The sequence below is a fragment of the Electrona antarctica genome, assembly GCF_951216825.1.
Source record: "Electrona antarctica genome assembly, chromosome: 10".
In the NCBI taxonomy this organism is placed as follows: domain Eukaryota; kingdom Metazoa; phylum Chordata; class Actinopteri; order Myctophiformes; family Myctophidae; genus Electrona; species Electrona antarctica.
This window is the reverse complement of record NC_136791.1, coordinates 7727611-7753250: the sequence shown is the minus strand read 5'-3', so window position 1 is coordinate 7753250 and position 25640 is coordinate 7727611. Positions and strand designations below refer to the sequence as shown.

Sequence of the window (25640 nt, the reverse complement as noted above, 5' to 3'; positions counted from 1 at the left end):
TCGTTTGTGATCAACCAGGCTGCTGCGTTCACATGGGCAGATGCGAAGATACAGTGAGTCTACCGTTCATTGTCAATGGAAGCCAGCGACATGAAGATGCAAAGATACAGTCTACCATTCATTGTCAATGGAAGCCAGCGACATGAAGATGCAAAGATACAGTCTACCGTTCATTGTCAGTGGAAGCCAGCGACATGAAGATGCAAAGATACAGTCTACCATTCATTGTCAATGGAAGCCAGCGACATGAAGATGCAAAGATACAGTCTACCGTTCATTGTCAGTGGAAGCCAGCGACATGAAGATGCAAAGATACAGTCTACCATGCATTGTCAATGGAAGCCAGCGACATGAAGATGCAAAGATACAGTCTACCATTCATTGTCAATGGAAGCCAGCGACATGAAGATGCAAAGATACAGTCTACCATTCATTGTCAATGGAAGCCAGCGACATGAAGATGCAAAGATACAGTCTACCGTTCATTGTCAATGGAAGCCAGTGACATGAAGATGCAAAGATACAGGCTACCATGCATTGTCAATGGAAGCCAGCGACATGAAGATGCAAAGATACATTGTCAATGGAAGCCAGTGACATGAAGATGCAAAGATACATTGTCAATGGAAGCCAGCGACATGAAGATGCAAAGATACATTGTCAATGGAAGCCAGTGACATGAAGATGCAAAGATACATTGTCAATGGAAGCCAGTGACATGAAGATGCAAAGATACAGGCTACCATGCATTGTCAATGGAAGCCAGCGAGAGCCATGCAAGGAGATGCATCCGATCCGGTCTAGATTTCTCAATGGAAAAGTATAGAGAGACACTGCACATGTACTACTATTACCATGTAGATTTAGTAAAATAACATTTTATTCATTAAAACAAGTTTCGCAATGCAGCTTTTAAGCTTAATTCATACTCCATCACACAATGGTTTCAAGCTGACATGTTGCATCACACAGTATGCATTTCCATCAGCTCTCTCAATCATAGAAAAGTGTTTTGTTTGTTTGTGTGTGTGTGTGTGTGTGTGTGTTTAAAGGTTTCATGACATTAACTGGCTTATGGCCAGCCTAATTAACAGTGGATTGTGCCTTCTGCCTGCACTATTCATATGTTTAATTCGTCATTTTAATGCTAATAGAAAAATCTGTGATACACACTACATCTCATTCTCACACGGCAATCCTATAGTATTATACCCAGTCCTGATGGTGACGGTAACGGAAAAATAGCAGACCTACAAGCTCGTAGCGCGCCACTGTCAGGATATAGAAGATTTTTTTTTAATGTCGACGTCAGGCCTAAATGGGTTCAAAGTACCCCCATGCCGTTTAAATACCCCCCATATGTCCCCGTGTTATGGGGACACGAGATATGGGTCACACCGAGTGGAATATAGGCCAGCGAACACATATACATTAGGAGCTAAATTAGAACAGGCAACTGTTGGAGGCAATGGGTTGAGCTGCCTATTTTAGCTCTTCCCTGGAGACCCAGTTGTTGCGTCTGCAGCACATACACAGGTGGAAACAGCACTCACAATCTTTACTTAACCCATTTAGGCATGACGTCGAAATTTAAAAAATGTAAAACAGTTTTCTGAAAAATCTGTGTTTCTATGTCAGTGGTGCTAAACCTTTTTCATGTCAAGGAGCCCCAGAATGATTATGTATTTGGCTGCCGACCCCCATCTGAAAATATGTTGTTCCAGGGACTCCCCCAGAAGCAAAGATTTGAGTTAAAAAGCTCTGAAAGAATATATATTCAAAGATAGCAGAACTACAAGCTCGTAGCGCGCCACTCGGTGGCGCGCTATGAGCTTGTAGATCTGCTATTTTTCAATAACTAAATTATAACATCATGCTTAAAAAACCAAAAGGGGTTCCCGTCCAGAATGGGTTAAGTAAAAGTATCAATACTGCTATATAGAAATACTATACGGAATTCACTTGAGTAAAAGCACAAACGTATTGGTGTCAAAATGTACTTAAAGTACCAAAAAGCAAAAATACTCTATGCAGAATGTCCAATTTTAAGTTTTCAAATGTATCAAAATCTTTTGAAAATATAGCAGATCTACAAGCTCACATTGTGAGCTTGTAGACTACTTTCAAATGGCCGAAATGGTTAATTAATGTTTTGTTGTACTAGTAAAAATCAACAAAGTAACTAGTAACTAAAGTGTTCAAATAAATGTAGTGGAGTAAAAAGTACAAATTTTGGACCTGAAATGTAGTGGAGTAGAAGCAAAAGTATTGGAAATTGGAAATACTCAAGTAAAGTTAAATACCTCATAATTGTATTACCTCTCCAAGGTATTGTTAAGCATACATTACTTAACCCATTTTGGGCGGGAACCCCTTTTGGTGTTAGCATTATGTTATGCTTTAGCTATTGAAAAATAGCAGATCTACAAGCTCATAGCGCGCCACCGAGTGGCGCGCTATGAGCTTGTAGGTCTGCTATTTTTTTTAAATCGAAGAACCAACTGTCAGGATGTCGAAGACATTTTTAGAATCTGATCTCAGGTCAGAATGGGTTAAGTATACAGTACTTAAGTAAATGTACTTAGTTACTGTCCACCACTGATCCACGCAGCTGTACAATACCACTGATGACCACACATGGAAGTGGCCGTTGGCACGATGTCAAGGCACACTCGCACTGCGCTGTGAAGCCCTGAGTATCTATTTAACTCTGAGAGTGTACAAATGGACCCTGTGAAGCCCTGAGTATCTATTTAACTCTGAGAGTGTACAAATGGACCCTGTGAAGCCCTGAGTATCTATTTAACTCTGAGAGTGTACAAATGGACCCTGTGAAGCCCTGAGTATCTATTTAACTCTGAGAGTGTACAAATGGACCCTGTGAAGCCCTGAGTATCTATTTAACTCTGAGAGTGTTCAAATGGACCCTGTGAAGCCCTGAGTATCTATTTAACTCTGAGAGTGTACAAATGGACCCTGTGAAGCCCTGAGTATCTATTTAACCCTGAGAGTGTACAAATGGACCCTGTGAAGCCCTGAGTATCTATTTAACTCTGAGAGTGTACAAATGGACCCTGTGAAGCCCTGAGTATCTATTTAACTCTGAGAGTGTACAAATGGACCCTGTGAAGCCCTGAGTATCTGTTTAACTCTGAGAGTGTTCAAATGGACCCGACAGGCTCTCAAGGCTCTCTTATTTAACCCATTTTGACCTGAGATCAGATTCTAAAAAAAATGTCTTCTACATCCTGACAGTTTTCTGAAAAAGCTATGTTTCTATGTCAGTCGTCAGTCGATTTTTCAAAAATAGCAGATCTACAAGCTCGTAGCGCGCCACTCGGTGGCGCGCTACGAGCTTGTAGGTCTGCTATTTTTCAATAGCTAAAGCATAACATGGACCCGACAGGCTCTCAAGAGTTACATGAACGTTCAGGATTTTACCGTTTTAGACTGGGGTGGGATCGCTAAAATATAAACACACACACACAAACACACACACACACACACACACACACACACACACACACACACACACACACACACACGCACACACGCACATTGTGACGACATAAATTGCCACGGGCAGTAAACATGCCATGTGATGCTATGCAGCGTGGAAGTGATCACAGAAATAGCCTGCATGGAAGCAGTGCTGAAGATCTAATAAAGTGACGCTTAAAATGTGCAAAGCTAGCTTACCGAGACATGCAGTATACGTCAGTGTTACAGATTTAAACGGTCTTTAAACAGGATTTAAACAGATTTAAACGGACTCTAGCAAATACTTTATATCAGGGGTTTTCAACCCGTGGGTCACGACCCCTCGGGGGGGGGGGGGGGGGTCGCCAAATTATTTTGGGGGGTCCCCAAATTATTATTATTATTTTTTTAATTTCTTTGCAACTCAATGGCATGGAAATGAAGAGTTTACATAGTACACATAGTACATGCATACACCTTCCCTAATGTATATCTGGTTTCAGTATTTATTTATGGTGTATTGTCTCTATTATTAAGGTTATTGTAGCAGTCAATTTATATTGGGGGTCGGGAGGGGGCGGGGCGGGGGTCCCGAGACATTGCCAAAGCATTTCCGGGGGTCCCCGGCCCAAAACTTTGAGAACCCCTGCTTTATATGACGAGTAACGGGCGGGACAGCATCTAGCAAGAAATACTGCCTGGTAATGTTAAAAGTGTTCATGTTAAAAGTAATAAAGCAAATAAAACTACATTATGAATCTATTGACACTGTGATGCTAACTGTTTATTTTCTTGGTGTGTAGCAGAGTGGCTCAGAGCCTCAGCCTGAAAGTTTAACCCATTTTGGGCGGTAACCCCTTTTGGTGTTAGCATTATGTTATGCTTTAGCTATTGAAAAATAGCAGATCTACGAACTTGTAGGTCTGCTATTTTTGAAAAATCGAAGAACGACTGACATAGAAACATAGCTTTTTCAGAAAACTGTCAGGATGTAGAAGACATTTTTAGAATCTGATCTCAGGTCAAAACGGGTTAAGATGTTGGACTTTCATGAGGGAGACCCAGGTTCGAATCCCGGGCGTTACAGGTGCAGTATACACTTTGTTGTTATCTTTCATGTCATGACTATGAATTGAACACCCAGGACCTGAACAAGACCCCCCGGTGCTATCCTTTTAGATTAAGTGTCTGACTGTACTCTGATTGATTGAATACTTTATTAGGCAAAGAAATGTAAACAGCACAATCAATATAACCGTATAACAATCAATACCGTATGGGGCATTGGGGATATGCTAATGCTAACCAATGTTATGGGGTGGGGTTTTGTTCACTCAACAAACGCCCATTTTTAAATCACTTTGAGATTCAAGAAGAAGGAATGTTCTGGCAAATAGCCGATCTGCGACGCATTGTGAGCTTGTAGATCGGCTGGCCGAATAAGGCCTCACTCACACGGTCGCAACAGATTGATGTATGCTTGTTGTATACAAAGGGTGTGACACAGCTAGCCCCAATGCATTTCCAATGGGAGTCACATGGTTTGACACAACATTTGTGTTGTATGAGGGGGAGGGGCGCAGTCGAAACACAGCCGAAACACAGCCGAAAGCCATACAACAGCTTGTAGTCCAAAATGTGGACTACAAACCATGTGACTTCCATTGGAAATGCATTGGGGCGGCCATGACTCACAACATTCATACAACATGCATCAATGTTTTAAAGGTCTGAGTGAGGCCTAGGGCTGAAGTGATTGTTAATGAATGTTTTGTAATAATAATGAAAATCTGCAAAGTAACTAGTAACTATAAAGTTGTCAAATAAATGTAGTTGAGTAAAAGTACAATACTTGCCTCTGAAATGTAGTGGAGTAGAAGTAAAAGTACTGGATATTAGAAATACTCAAGTGAAGAACAAATACATCAAAATTGTAATTAAGTACAGAACTTAAAGTAAATGTATCTAGTTACTTTCTACAACTGGAATGAAGTATATTTGTCAATGTAAAAATATTTCTCGGTTGTGTTGGATATGACCCAAACCAAATGACTGAAGCATCCAGCGGCACTTGCATGATGTTAGAATTATGAGTGTTTTCACAAGAAGTGCACAGTAAAATCCTAAATGAACACTGAGGGGTTTATTGCGTGGGTTGTCTGACAAACAATGAATACAGACAATGTGCCAATTACGCAAGATTGCTGAACAATAATTATTGTAATACATACGGTATGACTCAAGAATTTCAGTAAAGGTACACTTAAATGCTGCTTTATACTCACATCTACCGTCTCACACACACGTCTTTCTGGTCATTCGAACCCCAATCATTCAACAGTCATCATGGTATGGGCTTGTTTTCCCTCTTTAAACATGAGGCGCAACTGTAGTAAAACACTATGTGCCGTTTATTTTTGCTAAAAATAACCAAACAAAGACCATCTGGAGTCCTGGTATGTTATTCTGCAGCCTCTGCCAACAAATACACCAGTGATCAACAAAGGGGGCGACTTACATAATTTTCGGCGGAATTACTCGAAAACAATATTATGATTGAACTATTAACTTCTGTACTGCTCTGTTGCACAAGGGTGCACTTCTTGTGCGGTGGAAAGAAATATGTGATTTTGTGACAAAATATTCCAGATTTCTAGTACAGATTTCACATGTTAAGGAAGAAGAACGCACCCTTTCCTTTCCGGTCCTGTTGGTCCATTTACATGGAACAAAATCAAACTTTAAGTGCGCTCAATTAAGCTCTCTATACTTATACGAGTCAACTGCCTTTTTGGGTGTGCTTGATTTATATGATCAACCCGGGCAGGGTCGACAAATGGTCAGTGTATACGAGAGCCATCAACGAACGTTAAGAGCGGGAGGCTCAGAATAGTTCATGGACTGCTTCCACGGGCACTCATGCATCAGGGGGCGAAAGCAACCAGCCCTGACGCACAGGGTTTCCATAGCCCGCTGCAGGCTACGGAGTTCCAGTCGACACAACAGCAGCCCGGCACCCCGCTGCATGCGTCGCCACAGCCTACCCTGGCTACACAGCATTTTCACTATCATGTGTGTGTGAGCAGGGACATGGAGGGGGGGAAGGGGGGGGGGGGTGCAGGCTTCCCCTGAGGATACAGTCGGGCACCAGCTGGTTTTCATTAGCATACCTCTTAGAAGGGAACGGGGAGGACTCATGTGGGCAGTCGACACATGAGCAAGATAAATGATGAGATTTACCAAACAGACGAGACCCCTTTCTCTCTCTCTCTCTCTCTTCCAGAGCATAGGAGCCAGATCTCTTCTGATTATGATGATTCGCATCCAGCTGTTCTCCCGACTACTACTAAGGCTCAGAACAAAAACACATATTGTGATAAACACAAAGGCCGTTGGGGGCGAGCGGGCGCGGGTAATCTTTATTGTTCCCTTTACTTTTCCTAAATCATGTGTATACCTAAAAGTCACTGAAAGTTCTAAACAGTCTGGCTGCGGCTGCAGTCAGCTGCAGTCTTGGCACTGCTGCGCTGCCACTGGTGTGGCTACGACTGCCGCTACGCCAGGGGTGGAATGTTACTACAGTAAGTCAGTTTACTTTAAGTACTGTACTTAAAGTAAAAATGTTAAGGTATTTGTACTTTACTTGGGTATGTTACATCTTCTGTACTTTTACTTAATAATAATAATAATAATAATGAATTGCATTTTTATAGCGCTTTTCCAAGTGCTCAAAGCGCTTTACAATGGTTCATTCATTCATACATTGGGAGGTGAAGCGGCGAACAGTCGACGCCAGCGTCCTCACTTCCCACATTCACACACCAATGGTGGCGAGCGAACACCGACCGACTCATTGGAGGCAATGTAGGGTTCAGTGTCTTGCCCATGGACACTTCGACATGTGGACATGTCATACTTCTACATGACATACTTCTACTCCCACTACATTTCAGAGGCAAATATTGTACTTTTACTCATTGTTATTACAAAACATACATTAGCCACGTCAGTCCTATATGTACATTTCAGCCATTTGAAAATAGCCGAAGTACTAAAGTACTAAAGTAAATGTACTTAAAGTACCAAAACTAGAAAGTACTCATTATGCAGAATGTCCCATTTCACACGTTTTCAAAATATATAGAAATATTTTGAAAATAGAAGATCTACAAGCTCACAATGCATCGCATTGTGAGCTTGTAGATCTGCTATTTTCAAATGGTCGAAATGTATATAGGGCTGAAGCGGTTACTGTAAGTTATCTATTAATAATAATAATAATCAAAATCTACAAACAAATTAACTACAACGTTTTCAAATAAATGCACTGGAGTAAAAGTACAATATTTGCCTCTGAGATGTAGTGGGGTAGTAAAAAGTACTGGAACTACTACTGGAAATACTCAAGTAAAGTAAACAATAAAAAAAAAGCACAAAATTGTACTCAAGTGCAGTACCTTCTAACACTGCTAATAAGATCTGTCTTGGCCATGGGCGGGGGGGGGGGGGGGGGATTCCTGATTGGATGAGAGGTAGATTTTGTTTTCCATGTGGGAGACCATGGGCTCCATTTTCGTCACCGCTAAACCCCTTATCCCTAAACTTCTTTGCCTTTTTTTTACTATTTTGCTAAACATTTTTGAATAGTTCAAATGGCCAGTCGACAAGCTCACAACGTGTCAATGTAGATTGGCTGGTTGAACTATTCAAAAATGTTTTGCAAAATTGTAAAAAAAAAAAAAGGCAAAGAAGTTTAGGGATAAGGGGTTTAGCGCTGACGAAAATGGAGCCCCATGGGTCTTGAATTGTGGTGGTTATACAACAGGTCTTTTTGGTGCTGAACAGAAGGGAAACCATGGCCTCAATACAGTGTAGCGATCACCACAATAAACAGAACAGAGAAGATATCACATCAATCCTAACTAAGTACTGGCATGATGGGGCTGCTTGGTTTTCATCAAACGGCCACCACATGTGTGCCTCATCACGCAGGCAGGCAACAGAACAGCTCCTAGCTTCCAGAAGTCTCCTTAGATTGTGCTCCAACAGAACAGCTCCTAGCTTCCATTAGTCTCCTTAGATTGTGCTCCAACAGAATCTCCAAAGAGTGACTTAAAGAAGTTGCTGTTACATGTGTCTACAAATAATAATGGAACGTCATAACATACAATATGCTATATTGTAATTTAGCAGATTAGTGATTGAACTGACTTAACAGCTACAGATCGAGGGCCTTTACATAATAATGTGACGGATGGGTCTCCGTACCTCATTTAAAGTGTGTTTATCTCACTGTAACATTAACCCGTTTTGACCTGAGATCAGTTTTCTGAAAAAGCTATGTTTCTATGTCAGTGGTTCTTCGATTTTTCAAAAATAGCAGACCTACAAGCTCGTAGCACGCCACTCGGTGGCGCGCTATGAGCTTGTAGATCTGCTATTTTTCAATAGCTAAAGCATAACATAATGCTAACACCAAAAGGGGTTCCCGCCCAAAATGGGTTAAAGCGCAGACGAGGAAGAGATGCCTCACGGTTTGCGTGGCAGCTCGGCGCCATATGTGAGTAGGTAATTAGCTGCCTGCCCACCCAGAAACGTGAAGAAGATGTTTTAGTTAGGGGCTGAAATGTTTCGCGTTGCAGATTTACTGCACACAGAAAACACACGTTGCAATGCATGATTTATCTCACGTTTTAACGTACCGATGCAGCGAACACTGGTGGGAGAAGGAAAATAAAACGTTAAGTGCTATAATATTTACTAATGAGTTTATAGGCCAGCGAAACCATCCAGCTTCGCTTCAGGTTTTGCTGGATAAACACATGCCACACATCACCGGGTAATCCTCGACATGCAATATGATGGATGACGGGGTTTATTGCTACAACTGCTCTGTGTGACATTACACTCATACCAGTTCAACATGGTTAACCACTTATGATATGCTTATTGTAATAACGAATAAATGTTATTTTAAGTGCCACAATTATTTTATTTTTCCAGTTTTTCATGTGTCTATGAGGTGACAGTACTTCATTAGACACCCTGGATTCGTTTTTATGTTATTTGGAGTTGATCTCTCTACTCTTCCTCCATTGAGACATGTTGGGTATAATAGGACAACTTACTAAGAAGTATTCCTGCCTCAAGGTTATCGTAGGTGCGCTAGACGTTTGGCCTGTCCTCATGTGGGAGGCCTGCATGGGTTCAGATTCCGGGTCAACTAACACATTGCAGCTATACATGACCAAAATGTAAGGACACCAGGTTGAAAGTGGTTGAATGAATAGAGAGGAAGGCATGGTAATAATGGCAGCTCCAGTCACTCTGCATGGCTGCTGACAGCCTCCCGCGGTGAAGGCGCCCGCGGGGTGCACTTCCCCGGAATGTCCAGTGAATTTAACGGGATCAGGGCGGTGGTGGGCCTTCAACACCACCACCCACCGACCGACGATGCCCTCGCGACCTGGAGCCAGCCTGCTGCTGCTAACATTACTTGGCTTAAAAAGCTCACAGGACACAATAGAGCAACTATGCCACGACAAAGGAGACTCTGTTTCCTGTCTCTGTGCATGTATATTCCTGCAGGGACACTCGTAACGGTGTGGGAACGCACGGACGCAACGGCACAGAGCAACACATTTTCAGGAATTACAGAGGACTGTTTCCCAAACAGACACATACACACACACACACACACACACACACACACACACACACACACACACACACAGAGGACTGTTTCCCAAACAGTGGGTCGGGACCCATTTATTGGGTCGGGACACATTTGTATGGGTTCCCTTAACTTATGTTTTGTTTCCTGCATTTTTAATTATTATAATTTCAAAACATTTAAAAAAAAACCATTCCCAAAAACTTCTAATGTTTACATGGTTTCATATTAAATTAAAAATAATACAATTAAAATTTCGAAGTAATTTCTTGAGCAACTACTACTACTACTACTCTATAGCAATGATTACTGTCAGAATATAGTGATTTAACCTTCTAACAAAAAACGTTTTGTTTAAAAGAAATCACACCCGTGTGAACTGAGTGGTGCAAGGTCTTATATAGTCTGATCAGCTATGTCAGTGACGTCACACACTAACCATAGCAACCATGCTCACCTGTGCACGGACACGTACACAGGTACACAAACACGTATACAGATACACAAACATACAGACAAAGCTGGTTGTTGGAGTGGTTTGCACCACTCAAATATATCACTTATTACACTACCTTTAAATCAGGTAGGTAGGTGCAGAGAGACGGGAAACCAAGACAGGGGAGAGCAGGTCTGTGCACTAACTGGCTGAGCCACCAGGCATCCCGTTATCAGCAATTTACGAATGATTTGTGACCGTTTCTCCAAGCTAATCGGCTGGGAAATGTAATGTGTGAGAAAACAAAGCACATGCAGCAGCAAATGACGTCTCCTATCACTCAACATCACAGAGTGGAATAGGGGATGCACCGTATCCGTATGCCATGAGAAATAATCCAGGAGACGAGGATATTTCTCACGCATGCTTCTTCGCTTGAAACACCTGGGCTTAAAGGGGCATTCCACTCATTTTCAACATTTTACTATGTCATTAATGTACCTTAGAGCTGTTGTGTGGAAATAATAAAAAAGTTCCCCCATTCTGTGTTTCCTAGAACTGGAGGTTTGAAAAAAATCCTTAACATGGTGAAACACATCTTGATGATGTCATCAATATGTGTTTCACCATGTTAATGACATAGTAAAATGTTGAAAATGGGTGGTTTTCCCCTTTAAAGAGTGGAATGAAGAAATGATCAAAATAACATCATATGAATATAAGTTGGGCAGGGTAGATGCAGAAAGCAAAATGAAAGATACATGGGATGAGTTCTGGATGTATATGAACCTTAAATGAACATTATTTTCCTTGCTGTTATTTTTCTTCTTTTTTATTTTTATTCTAACTGTTAGGTTTCTTGGACTGGCTACTTGTAAGTTTTGTAATGTTGATGCTGCTTTGTACTGAACCTAGATTTTGTACGATTTTGAAAAACAAATTTGAATTATAAAAAAAAAGAAAAGGAGCCAGCTTAGGTGGTTCGGGGAGGTTCTATCTGGAGGCACGACCCACTGGAAGGAGACCCCCGGGCAGACAAAGGATCAGATGGAGGGATTATGGGCTCCATTTTCGTCACCGCTAAACCCCTTATCCCTAAACGTCTTTGCCTATTTTCACTATTATGCAAAACAGTTTTGAATAGTTAAAATGGCCAGTCTACAAGTTCACAACGTGTCAATGTATGTAGATTGGCTAGTTGAACTATTCAAAAATGTTTTTCAAAATAGTAAAAAAAAGAAGAAGTTTAGGGATAAGGGGTTTAGCGGTGACGAAAATGGAGCCCTATATCTCCAAACTGGCCTTGGATGGCCTCAAGATCCCCCAGGAGGAAGTTACTAATGTTGCTCTGGAGAGGGTCTGGAGCTCTCTGCTGGAGCTATTGCCCCCACGACCCGACTACGGATAAGCGGTTGAAGATGGATGGATGCGCGCGCACGCACGTGCGCACGCACACACGCACGCGCGCACACACGCACACACACACACACACACACACACACACACACACACACACACACACACACACACACACACACACACACACACACACACACACACACACACACACACACACACACACACAGCAGGAAGGAAAGACACTTAATACAGGCCACTGTGGCGAGGGAGGTACATCCTCGGCTCCACCTGGCTTAATGTCAAAGGGTTCTTGAGCCAGACACTGAACCCCTAACTGCTCTACTGAGCAGCTTGGCGTCTCGCATGATTTCCAAGTCTGTACACTGTGAAGCACTTTGGACAATGGCTCTACATAGATGCAATATAGAGCACCAAAGTCTGTCGTCAATATTGCTAGAGGGCGCTATTTCCACGGGTTCGTGTATTTTTGTATTTGTATTCTAATCCCTGATCTTAGATCGCCTCATATACAGTAAGAACTGTGTTTTAAAAAATAAACAAATCATGCCGGCGGTTTCTCTCATATGGATATGAAGAATCAACTGACTGCGAGAAAACACTAATGTTACTGGTGCCGAATTAGTTACATTTTCGCTATAGAAACAGACTGTATCAAATACAGTTCAAATGATATTCAAACGATACAGAGACACCTCCCCGACAATATCGCATAGACAGTTTGTATATTTTTGGACCACAATTCTTGTATGAGACGATTTTAACACTTATGATGCTGAAAGCAATAAGGTACACCCGCACACTGTGTATCTGCTCGGCACAAGAGTATTGTCTTATTTAATGAAGCAACGTTTCGGTCACTAGGGACCTTCCTCAGGCATAACACATCATTTTCGAGTTACTTATATACAAACATTTGAAAAAGAATCAACCAATCACAATAGACAGAGTCTAATTAGAGGAAGAGGTACAGCTGATGATCCTCAATTTGCTGACATCATTTAAAGGCACAAGGACCCCAAATAACTTTTACATCATTTCAGTTACATTCTAAAAATCATTATACGAGAACACTTGACAACGCTGTCAAGTCTCATCTCTCTTTAGAAGCTTTCTTTTATATTCCGAACGAGATGCTTGGTTAAGTCAGAAATTAGGACAGAAAAGCCGTTCTGATCAAAACCATGAACAGTGACGTAGATACAGAGATAATAGACAGTTTTGTCGGCCCGTAAACAAGGAAGTGAATGGCTGCGCGCATGCGCAAAACATGTCCAGAAGCGCAGAACAAGACGTTGCCTAGCAATGGGAGCTGTCAAAAAATGTATTACAGCGATCCCGTTTTATATCATCAAAAAGGACCTAAAGACGCCTAAACAGGTCCTTAGCACCCCCTGCGTTTTTTATTGAGAGGACCTGTATACACGTTTTTAGCACCAAAGGTGTTAAGATGACCCAATGCTATTCTCCATAGAGAAATTATACTTCCGCAAACCAGGGGATGAGCGAGTGACGTCGGGACTTCTCTGCGCACGCACACACACACACACACACACACACACACACACACACACACACACACACACACACACACACACACACACACACACACACACACACACACACACACACACACACACACACACACACACACACACACACACACACACACACACACACACACACAGCGTTGTGCGCAACGTACCTTGACGTAGGCAGTGTACTGCTGGCACTGCTCGCGGTGGATCTCCAGGCTGAGCTGGTTGCTCAGAAAGCCGACCTGGCCTCCATTCTGGGTGAAGTAGACCCTGGAAGCCTGGGTCTTCTGTCTCTTATCCACATCCGCTGTCAGGTTGTACATCAACTCTGAAAAGAGACAAGACAGGCGGATTGATCAGTGGCGGAAACAGTAGGCCTACTCAATTGTTTCACTTAACCCATTTTGACCCGAGATCAGATTCTAAAAATGTCTTCTACATCCTGACAGTTTTCTGAAAAAGCTACGTTTCTATGTCAGTCGTTCTTCGATTTTTGAAAAATAGCAGACCTACAAGCTCATAGCGCGCCACTCGGTGGCGCGCTATGAGCTTGTAGATCTGCTATTTTTCAATAGCTAAAGCATAGCATAATGCTAACACCAAAAGGGGTTCCCGCCTAAAAAGTGCCAAAAGTAGAATGTACTCGTTATGCGGAATGTCCCATTTCATGTTTTCAAATGTATACAAAATATTTTGAAAATAGCAGATCTACAAGCTCACAAGCTCGCGGCGCCTTGTGATCTACAAGCTCATAAAGCATGGCGTGGTGACGCAAGTAGATTGGCAACGAGATTTGGTGTAAAGGGAAAGTAGGGGGGGGGACCCCGGTCAACAAAGAATGTACTGTAGGGTTTATGCCGTTCACATGAAGCATTATTGCGACCGCAGGTCACATTTACTATGGAATTGTACATTTCCCGTCAGTCAGTCACTCAAAATCCTCATACTGTACATATATGGTAAACCAAGGCCTCGTGACATCCCGTGACATCATCAGGGATGGAGATCCCTGATGTCATAGTATATATGACTCGCAATTTAGCCCATATATGGAGATCCCTGATGTCATCAATATTGGCCAGCAACTCTACGTCTGACCTCAAACCCTTCGATCTCCATATATGGATATATGTCAGAACCTGTTCTGACATTCCATATGTTGATCCTTCTCCATCCATCCTTCCTCTTCGATGTCCCTCTTTTGACTGATACCTGTCCATTCAAACTCTAGACGGGCCTGCCCCAAAGTTATTATTGCAGCCGCGAGTTCTCAACAGGCCCGGATATGAAGGCCCGGCACTCTTCAAACCCTGTACACTCAACCCTGTACACTCAACAGACAGATGGGTGGAATGGGTACTCTGACACGGGTACAACAGGTATTGCATAGCCGGGTGGAGCATGGATCTGACTCCAACTTCCATCGTTACCGACCCGGTGCTCTACAGCCGGGCACCGGTCTAGTAATGATAACTATAAAGATATATCATTTGATGACAATGGTGAACATTCCAATATAGAAAGTCATATCGTTGATGTCATGGTGCTTTGGTGTGAACGGCCCTTGGGTTGCGGTTGACTTTCTCCGCTGAGTCATTGTATAGTAGTAGCACATACCTCTCCTTTGGGATTATTTAGGATTTAGAAAAATAGTTCTTTGGCCAAACTGTAACCCCAAGAAGGCGGCATAGTTTGGTTTTACTAGAAAATTACCACCAACGCATTAGATACAATAACACAGTCAAATGTGAAATAAATATGAGTCACGAGACGACCGCAACATGTGTGATAGTTCTGGCTTCTTGTGTTAGTATACACACAAGGATGTTGTTTGAGTTGATTTAAGGTGATGTGATGAGCTACCAAGTATGGCAAAAGGGCTTGCCGCAATGACTTGCAATACTTTGACATTGGAGGCATTTTTCTCATGGTTTTATCGCTGTCACCACAAAACCAATTTTCTAATTTCGTGTTAATCTTAGACCATTTTCAAGCCAAACAATTATCGGAACCTCACACAACAACAAAATTAAAAACATATAACATTTTCTTTCCCAGTAGTCATAACAGAAAAACATTACACACACTGTCACAAATCAGCAAAGAAGAAAAAAGTATCTATCTATCTAGGTGTTTGCTCCTTTTTTTGAGTGGTGTAAACCACTCCTACGACTGGCTTTGTTAGTTTACGTGTCTGTCTGTCTGTCTGTTCGTACCAAAAAATGAGAATGGTTGCTATGGTCACCCAGTTCACACGGGTGTGATTTCATTACGTCAGACATTACGTCAGACCACAGCTGATCAGTCTATATAAGACCTTACACCACTCAGTTCACACGGGTGTGATTTTTTATGGGAAGTCCTGCTGAAATGACAACACTGTCCGTGAAAACATCCTGTTTATACAGGACGTCACAGGGCGATTCAACCGGAAAATAAATGAATCCCTTGTTGATAGACACTGCATTAGTAACGCTGTGAAATAAAATAAAACGTGTCTTTGATCTGCTCCGCTTAAAACAGAGCTCCACTCCATCTGACAAATCACGCACATGAGGTTATCATTCTCTGACAAGACATTAAGCCCATATATGGGCTTTCTGGTCATTTGGAAATCCAAGCCGGGCTGAATGAATCAGCTTCAGTGTGTAGTAATTGCTTCAAGAGGGTGTCACGCTGGTAAAACAGTGGGGGGGGTGACAAACACACACAACCCCCGGTCGGACCAAAAGGGGACTGTTTTGCTCCGTTTACAACAGAGGGAAAACGCCATGACCTCACTCACTCACTGCAAAGGAGCGTTTCATTGTAGGGGAGGCGCCCGAAACAGGAGGAGGCGCGGCCAGCTTTCCACGGCGGGTGCCAGGTAGCCAAACAGAGGGGCTTTATTCCTGCCGGCCAGAACTTATTCATTATGTAACGTCAGTCTGGTACTCACGTGCTCCCCAGGGGGTGCCTTGCATGTGCAACAGACACACCCAAACACTGCAGGCAGGACCACACCCCAACACTCACCCACTACGACACTGACTGACTGACTATAGTATACACCCACTGGCCAGACAGAGAGCAGAGGCCGAAGGCTAACTAACTAGTAAGTATCGAGGCTATAAATACAGTGTATAGTCAGACACTGTGTCCAGAGGTTATTATAGCCATGCCCACCCGATGTCTGGGAACTGGTAATTCCCTCCAGTATGATGATGATCACATTTTGCTTAGTGTTTTGATGTAACCATTAATCAAATTCTGAGAAGATTTAAGGCCCTTGTAGAGGATGTCCATCTTTGGGTGTAAACTTTGTCCTACACAAACCCCAATGGATTGACAATTCTGCCCATATATGGAGTACCAGTAGTACAAACATTGCGTAACACAAACATTGAAGACGAAGGTGAGGGCGCAAATTCTGATTGGCTGGAATGAGATGATGTATGATGATGTACGATGATAAGATTCACTCACTTCACACGGGTGTGATTTTTATTTATTTATTTCAAGGAATTTCTAAATGTATTTACTTAGATTAGAGGAATTTCACCACTACTAGACAGTACTCACTACTCACCTATCTGTCAGGGCACCTGTCTTCACCACTACCACTAGTAGTACTCACCTATCAGTCTGGGCACCTGTCTTCACCACTACCACTAGTAGTACTCACCTATCTGTCTGGACACCTGTCTTCACCACTACTACTAGTAGTACTCACCTATCTGTCTGGACACCTGTCTTCACCACTACTACTAGTAGTACTCACCTATCTGTCTTCACCACTACCACTAGTAGTACTCACCTATCTGTCTTCACCACTACCACTAGTAGTACTCACCTATCTGTCTGGGCACCTGTCTTCACCACTACTACTAGTAGTACTCACCTATCTGTCTGGGCACCTGTCTTCACCACTACCACTAGTAGTACTCACCTATCTGTCTGGACACCTGTCTTCACCACTACCACTAGTAGTACTCACCTATCTGTCTGGGCACCTGTCTTCACCACTACTACTAGTAGTACTCCCCTATCTGTCTGGACACCTGTCTTCACCACTACCACTAGTAGTACTCCGTCTACTCACCTATCTGTCTGGACACCTGTCTTCACCACTACCACTAGTAGTACTCACCTATCTGTCTGGGCACCTGTCTTCACCACTACCACTAGTAGTACTCACCTATCTGTCTGGACACCTGTCTTCACCACTACTACTAGTAGTACTCACCTATCTGTCTGGGCACCTGTCTTCACCACTACCACTAGTAGTACTCACCTATCTGTCTGGACACCTGTCTTCACCACTACTACTAGTAGTACTCACCTATCTGTCTGGGCACCTGTCTTCACCACTACTACTAGTAGTGCTCCTCACCTATCCGTCTTGGCACCGGTCTTCACCACTACTACCACTAGTAGTACTCACCTATCTGTCTGGACACCTGTCTTCACCACTACTACCACTAGTAGTACTCACCTATCTGTCTGGGCACCTGTCTTCACCACTACCACTAGTAGTACTCACCTATCTGTCTGGACACCTGTCTTCACCACTACCACTAGTAGTACTCACCTATCTGTCTGGGCACCTGTCTTCACCACTACCACTAGTAGTACTCACCTATCTGTCTGGGCACCTGTCTTCACCACTACTACTAGTAGTACTCACCTATCTGTCTGGACACCTGTCTTCACCACTACTACTAGTAGTACTCACCTATCTGTCTGGGCACCTGTCTTCACCACTACCACTAGTAGTACTCACCTATCTGTCTGGGCACCTGGCTTCACCATTACCACTATCTGTCTGGGCACCTGTCTTCACCACTACCACTAGTAGTACTCACCTATCTGTCTGGGCACCTGTCTTCACCACTACCACTAGTAGCACTCCGTCTACTCACCTATCTGTCTGGACACCTGTCTTCACCACTACCACCAGTAGTACTCCGTCTACTCACCTATCTGTCTGTGCACCTGTCTTCACCACTACCACTAGTAGTACTCCGTCTACTCACCTATCTGTCCGGGCACCTGTCTTCACCACTACCACTAGTAGTACTCCGTCTACTCACCTATCTGTCCGGGCACCTGTCTTCACCACTACCACTAGTAGTACTCACCTATCTGTCTGGACACCTGTGTTCACCACTACCACTAGTAGTACTCCGTCTACTCACCTATCTGTCCGGGCACCTGTCTTCCGTGGAAGCTGAGGCAGACGGTCAGGTTGAAGCAGTTGAGGTTCTGCGGGCCCTCGTGGCAGTGAGGCACGGAGATGTTGATGGACGCCGGCAGCAGGATGGTGGCGTCCACCGTGATCACAGGACGCGTCCTGCACACACAAACATGGGAGACACAGGACATTAAAGCCTGATTTAACTCCATAGACACCCGTACCATAGGGGGGCGGTAGGCGGAAAGGATTAAGGATTAAGGCTAATTTACCATACCTCATCTTAACATCTTTGGTAACCTGTGCATTATTAAATGTAACTCGGCTAATCGCCTGTGGCGTCCAACCCAGGGCAGGCACGCAGGCAGGCACGCACGCACGCACACACTCAGGCACGCACGCGCGCGCGCGCGCACGCCAAGCCATATGTATTTACTGTGCAGCGAGGAATCGTCTCAGTCAGTGCTAGTAAAAATGATAGGCTGTTTAGCCGGCATCTATTAGGGGATGATCTCTTTACCATCATTACCATGGATGGATATATAGATTTCAGTGGTGCTAAATTATTGCTTATGCCTGAGCTTCCATATAAGAACTGCTACAAAGACAATGGTGAAGGACATCATTTTTACTCGGTGCAAACGGTCCTTTGTACTTCATCGCACAGTACGACCGCGTCGCATGCCGAAAACAGCACATCTACAAGCGCACAAATGCTTCGCATCACAATGTATTGTGAACTTGCAGACAAACTGTTTTCTGCATGCACACGAACACCCCACCACCACCACCACCCTCCAGACTACCTTTACTCACCTCAACAGCACCACACTATCCGACATGAAAGCTCCAATAGTGACATCTGTAAGAAAACAAACAAAACAAAGCAAAATGGTAAAACCGTTAAAAGGATTCCTTCTTTTAATATACAGGATGTTAAAGAAAAAACACGTGCACACTGTCTTCAAATCCAGTGAAAAACGTTAATAGGGAAACAGAAATGTTTGGGCCTATACGGCCTTCATCAGGCTATCTTTGAATCGATCTAGAAAGATAGCCTGATGAAGGCCGTATAGGCCGTATTGCTGTTTCCCTATTCAAGTTTTTCACTGCATTTGAAGACGGTGTGCGGGTGTTTTTTCTTTTTCATGACGTCGGGCACTTGGTTGTCCTTCTCCTACACACCTGTCTGTCGCTTGTAGGTGTGCAAAAGCCTTGCTTTTTAATATACAAAGTACAGTGTTGATTTTTTGTTTTAATCATAGACTTTTCACCTGGAATGTTTTAGTTGTTTTTGTTAGTCTAGTTTTAGTCAACTAAATCTGCAGTTGATTTAGTCTACTAAAAGGTATTTTGGAGGGCCTTGATGCCGTCGTAATGGCTGATTTTACACTTGCGATAGCCGATCTACAATAATACTACAAGCTTGCGTCGCAGCGTGACACGTTGTGAGCTTGTAGATCGGCTATTTTCAGCATGCAACCAAGTGTAAAATGACTTGTGTTTTTTACTTATACTGGATCCCAGTCCACTAGTCCCTTCCTAACATTTTAGTCTAGTTTTAATTTGATGACGAAATTGTCAATATGTTTAGTCTTAGTCATCATAGCTTAGTCTTCATTTAGTCTCCATTTAGTTTTAGTCAGTGAAAAAAGGTAGTCGACGAACATTTGTCGTCATCGCATTAGTCGACGAAATCAACAGTGCAAAAGTACATATCAAAAGCAAATGTTAGTACATCAGATTTTTCACACTTTAACACCTGTAATGAATAAGCGTAACAATGCACAGAGGACTTTCACACTGCGGCCCATAGCTTGTTAGTTAACCAATTAAGACCTGAGGATCCGATACCACAAATGTCTTCTAAATCCTGACAGTTTTCTGAAATACCCATGTTTCTATGTCAGTGGTTCTCAAAGTTTTTCATGTCAATGACCCCCAAAAAGATATATTTTGCCCCAGACACCCAACATATTTTGTTCCAGGGACCCTTGTCCCTCCAGAAGCAAATATTTGAGTTAAAAGCGTTTGCTGTGAAAGAATATATTCAAAGATTTGCGCCACATTTTCACGATTTTTCTAAAAATAGCATATCTACAAGCTCGTAGCGCGGCACTCGGTGCCGCGCTACGAGCTTGTAGATATGCTATTTTTCAACAGCTAAGAGTTTAAAAACGATGGTTGAAGTGGTTAAAAGCTATATGAGGCGACGCATGATGCGTTCCCCGGTCTTAATGGGTTAAAAAGTTATGCTGGCTGAAGACTGAATGTCCACTGTGGAATGCAGTAAACAAGATGCTTCTGACTGCATCACGAGGCCTGTCTCACCACTATTACACTGAGAACCATGTGGGGATAAAATATGAAACCGAACATTAAATTAACCTCCTCTTGGATGTGTTCATTTTTTATATAACCAGACGTTGCATGCATGCTGTTTTAGCCTATTAGCCAAAAAGTGAACCCGGACATGTTGAGTACACCAAGGTTTTATGTTAGAAATGTTTAGTATGGGTCCCCAGCATGTAGAAACTGCCGGATGCTAACTTGCATATGTTTGTTGCATATGCCCACTTGCCCATGTGCTGACATCATCAATTTGTGATGACGGCATTGGCTGTTTTTAGCCCAATGAGTGTTTTTTTGCAAAACGAATGCTTGGAATGGATTCAGCATCATGAAAACCCCCTAGTTTGACATGTCACATGCTAGATAAAGCATGATGAAATTTTGAATATTTTGCCTTCTATTGGTTGTAATTGGTATGGTCACATATTATGCCAATTATGAAAATTGCTCAACATATGCAAGTTAGCATCCGGCAGTTTCTACATGCTGGGGACCCATACTAAACATTTATAACATAAACCTTGGTGTACTCAACATGTCCAGGTTCACAATGGGGATCTATGTGCTGGCTACTAGACTATTTTAATAAAATAAAATATATTACCGGCGTATCCGTTGCCATCCATGTCCACATTGCCAGAGATGGACTGGCCGAACATCTGGAGGTCAGGGTTCACGCTTCGTCCAGACAGCCTCTGCAACAACCAACCAAGCGGTGGAAAAAAGTACTCACATGTTTTTACTCAAGAAAAATGTAACCATCATCAATACAGCAATGTAGAAATACTCCGGAATTCCAAATTTACTTGAGTAAAAGGACATACTGTAAGCATTGGCATGAAAATGTACTTAAAAGTGCCAAAAGTAGAAAGTACTCATTATGCAGAATGTCCCATAAGTAGTAAGTAGCCTTGCCGAGCCATGAGGCCCATAGGGCAGGAGCCTATCTCCTGTTTCTGTAGCGTGAAGCAGCTTGATGTACACGTACACCCCCTGGACATGACACTAGTATGTCACAGGGACTTACCCCCAATCTAACCCTTGATGCTGAGTGCCAAGCAGGGAGGCACTGAGTCCCATTTTTTAGAGTCTTTGGTATGACCTGGCCGGGGATCGAACCCCGACCTCCCAGTCTCAGGGCGGACACTCTAACCACAAGGCCACTGAGCTGGTAGAATGTCCCATAGGCCTATCACAAGTTTTCAAAATAGTTTCAAAATCGTTTCAAAATAACCAAAGTGTATATACCTGTAGGGCTGAAATGGGTAATATATGTTTTGTAATAATGATCTAAATCTACAAAGTAACTTGTAACCAAAGTTTTCAAATAATAAAAGTGGAGTAAAAGTACAATATTTGCCTCTGAAATGTAGTGGAGTAGAAGTAAAAGTACTGAAGATTTCAAATATTCCAGTAAAGTACCTCATAATCGTATAAGTACAGTACTTCAATAAATGTACTTAATAATTTTCCACCACTGTAAACAGCACTATGAAGAGTATACCTTTTAGCATTGCTGGCTGTGTAATTAACTAGGGGTGTAATTAATCTAACAATATAGTAATAGTCAAAAAAACTATTTTAATTTCAAGAATCGAAGTACAGCAAAATGTAAACAGCAACATTGACTTTGTATCGTATCGTTTTGCAATTCAAATAATCGGTATTGAATCGTTGTGAAATGCAAATATCGATTGTATCAATGCTAAGTAATGCTAAGAAAAAGCAGCGTTGTATGTATTTGCCGGAGAATCACTATGTTTACTTATTTATATCCATATTCATACATTTTCCCTTAAAAACCTGCACTATCCACATGTTTCACACAGATTTAATGTCTTTGCTAAATAGTTACTGTATCGATTTGAAATCATTGAATCATATCGTATCGCCCTAATGAACCAATAGCCATATTTTATACTTTGTCTCTTCAAAAATAGCAGATATACAAGCGCATAGCGTGTCATTTGGCGCCACACTATCATTGTGTAGTTTATAAGTCGTGGACTTCTATGGATTACTGTAACATTTTTAATTTTTAGGTTAACCCTTTCATTCAAGTTTTAAGGGCCGATTCATACTCCTATTTTACCGCTGTAGTGCCGAAATGATTTTCAGTAGCACCTAAGAGCCGACTTTAGGACGGTACCCCCCCCCCCCCCCCCCCCCCCCCCCCCGAAATGACGTCACATTGTAGGCTCTACAGAGCCGAACCGACTTTTATTCGGCTTTAAAATAGGAGTATGAATCGCGCCTAAGTCTCTGCATCATACCGAAATTAATGGAAACCAGTCGTTTCATAGTAAATAAAACGAAACATGGCGGTGTGTTATGGAAAACGGTCAGCAGTAATGTTGAGTACACTGTAAGTCGTAGTCAATGGGCTAAACATGCCAGACCACCGCTATGCTCCTTCAAGTCCATAATCTATAGCTCTAACATCGCTATCATGAGACTCAAAGATTTAGCGACATAACATAACTCCACACATTAACCACCTAAAGCCCTTTGTAGTGGCAAAGTAGAAGTAGTTTACCTACTGGTTGGTTACTGACAGGCATGATTGTTTAGACGTGTGCCCTTGAAAAACGATGTCATTAAGTTCATAATAAAATTATTCATTTTCTCTTCCAACCAAAATTGTCCCGTCACTCACTCTTAGGGTTACAAAATATTGAGGACGAAACATATGAACCACCAGCTCTTGATCACAGTCACAGAGCACAGTCAACAACTGTTTGCTTCTTCTCAATCAACAACACCTGCGCTTGATTGACACCACATTAAGTACCTGGCCAGCATTGGCCTTGCTGAGTGAAAATAATAATATAGCCGCACACTCATAGCTGCCAATGCATACGTTTTAATGAGGACACAGAGACACCAACGTTTCGGACAGATAATACTGCCTTCTTCAGCATTGGCCTTATGACCATGAAATAATATGAATCAAATATGGCTCTTACACCCCTATATACGTACTTCATCGTACACACAAGAGCAAAAGAAATAGCCGGACAGCCGGTCTACAAGCTCACAACGCGTCTCAAACACGACACGTTGTGAGCTTGTATATCGGCTATACTTTTAGGTGAAGAATAGATCACCAATTCATCATACAACCAAAAAATGAAAGCTTAACAGACATATTGCATCCATCAGTAACACACACCGATCTGTCAGTGCCCCACGGGATGTCTTACAACACGGGCTAGCATAATGCCTCCGCCGTACGACGCTATACCAAGACGGACCACGTTCTGTTCGGTAAATCCCTCAATAAACATGAGGTCGTGGGCCGTTAGAAGGGAGACTATACCGGCTTTTGCCACAGAATATCTCAGTAGCGATGATGGACTGCTGTATGTGGGAGCTTAAGAACTAGATCTCTGGTTTTCAGCACGGAGATGGCTTTGTAGTCACTAATGAAAACAAGCTTGTGAAGAAACTGCTTCTCCTCGTGCCGACTCATGTGGGTGGAAAAATCTATTCCCCAGGGTTAGAACCGTTACACGGCCACCTGGGTCCTCACCACACATTACTCAATGAGTTTCAACAACCACCAGTAAACTGCTCCTTCCAAGTCCCAACACACACACGCACACACACAGCATGCACAAGTGCTCTCGTTGAAGTCGAGATGAAATGAAAAACATGCCCCTTTAACCCCCTTTATGTCGCCGAGAATTCTGTGCACCTACTTAAAGGGATTGTGACAGTCACATAAACAAAACGTTTTTTGTAATTTTTCTTCATTATTTTAGCTTTTCTGAGCTCAACTGCACCCAATAAACCTGAACTTTTAACATTCAGTAGATTTTCTGTGGTCTGGGGTTTTCTGGCTCAAACAAGTGCTCTGATTTTCCTGCTGTTTGTGCAAATCCCATATATGTCAATGGGATTTGCCAGCACTTTTCTCACTGTTTTGCCTGTTTTCATTGCAGCTCAAAAGGCTTCCAAACCCCAGAGAAAACTCCAAACAACAGAAAATCCACTGAATGTTCAAAGTTCGGGTTTTGTGGGTGTAATTGAGGTCATAAAACCAAAAAGAAAAATAAATTAAAATGAATGTCATGAAACCTTAAAAAAATACAGTATGCCTTTATATTCGTATAAATGCTATCAAACAAAAATTATCTGTCCTTACATAGGATTGAACAAAATAATTTCAACAAACTTCAAACTGTAATTCTTCATGTTTACGTTTTTCCAATTCCCCACGTAGTTGTTTTTAGTCAATGTAGTCAATTCCCCACGTAGTTGCCATCCCCTACAGTTCCCCATGTTATTTATTTTTTATTTTTTTTGTATTCTTTATTTACCCAGGGAGGTAGCTGAGCACAGGTGCTCATTTGCAGCAACGCCCTGCACATAGAAACACACAGACAGACAGACACACACGCACACACACGCACACATTAAAACATGGGAGCTGACCAGTACAACCACAGTCTTATACTGTTGGCCACTAAGCAGCTCCAGGGGAATCGAACCGGCAACCTTTCGGCAACAAGGTCGCTCCTCTAACTCTTAGGCCACCACTGCCCACAAATGTGTCTCCTCTGATACAGTACAGTACATGACATCACCAGCCAGCAGCTTGGTTTCCCC

At 42.6% G+C, this 25640-nt stretch overlaps 1 protein-coding gene across 1 annotated transcript in view; it reads right to left on the bottom strand.

The window, feature by feature from the left end:
• The window catches only part of itga9 (integrin, alpha 9), a 143888-nt gene that overhangs the window by 76856 nt on the left and 41392 nt on the right, over nucleotides 1–25640 (bottom strand). Inside the window, exons 12-15 of the mRNA XM_079512784.1 lie at nucleotides 21634–21724; nucleotides 19494–19539; nucleotides 18682–18836; nucleotides 13672–13832 (exon numbers count right to left, since the gene is read on the bottom strand). Of these exons, the coding sequence (XP_079368910.1) occupies nucleotides 13672–13832; nucleotides 18682–18836; nucleotides 19494–19539; nucleotides 21634–21724 (453 nt within the window). The remainder of the gene's footprint in view (nucleotides 1–13671; nucleotides 13833–18681; nucleotides 18837–19493; nucleotides 19540–21633; nucleotides 21725–25640) is intronic.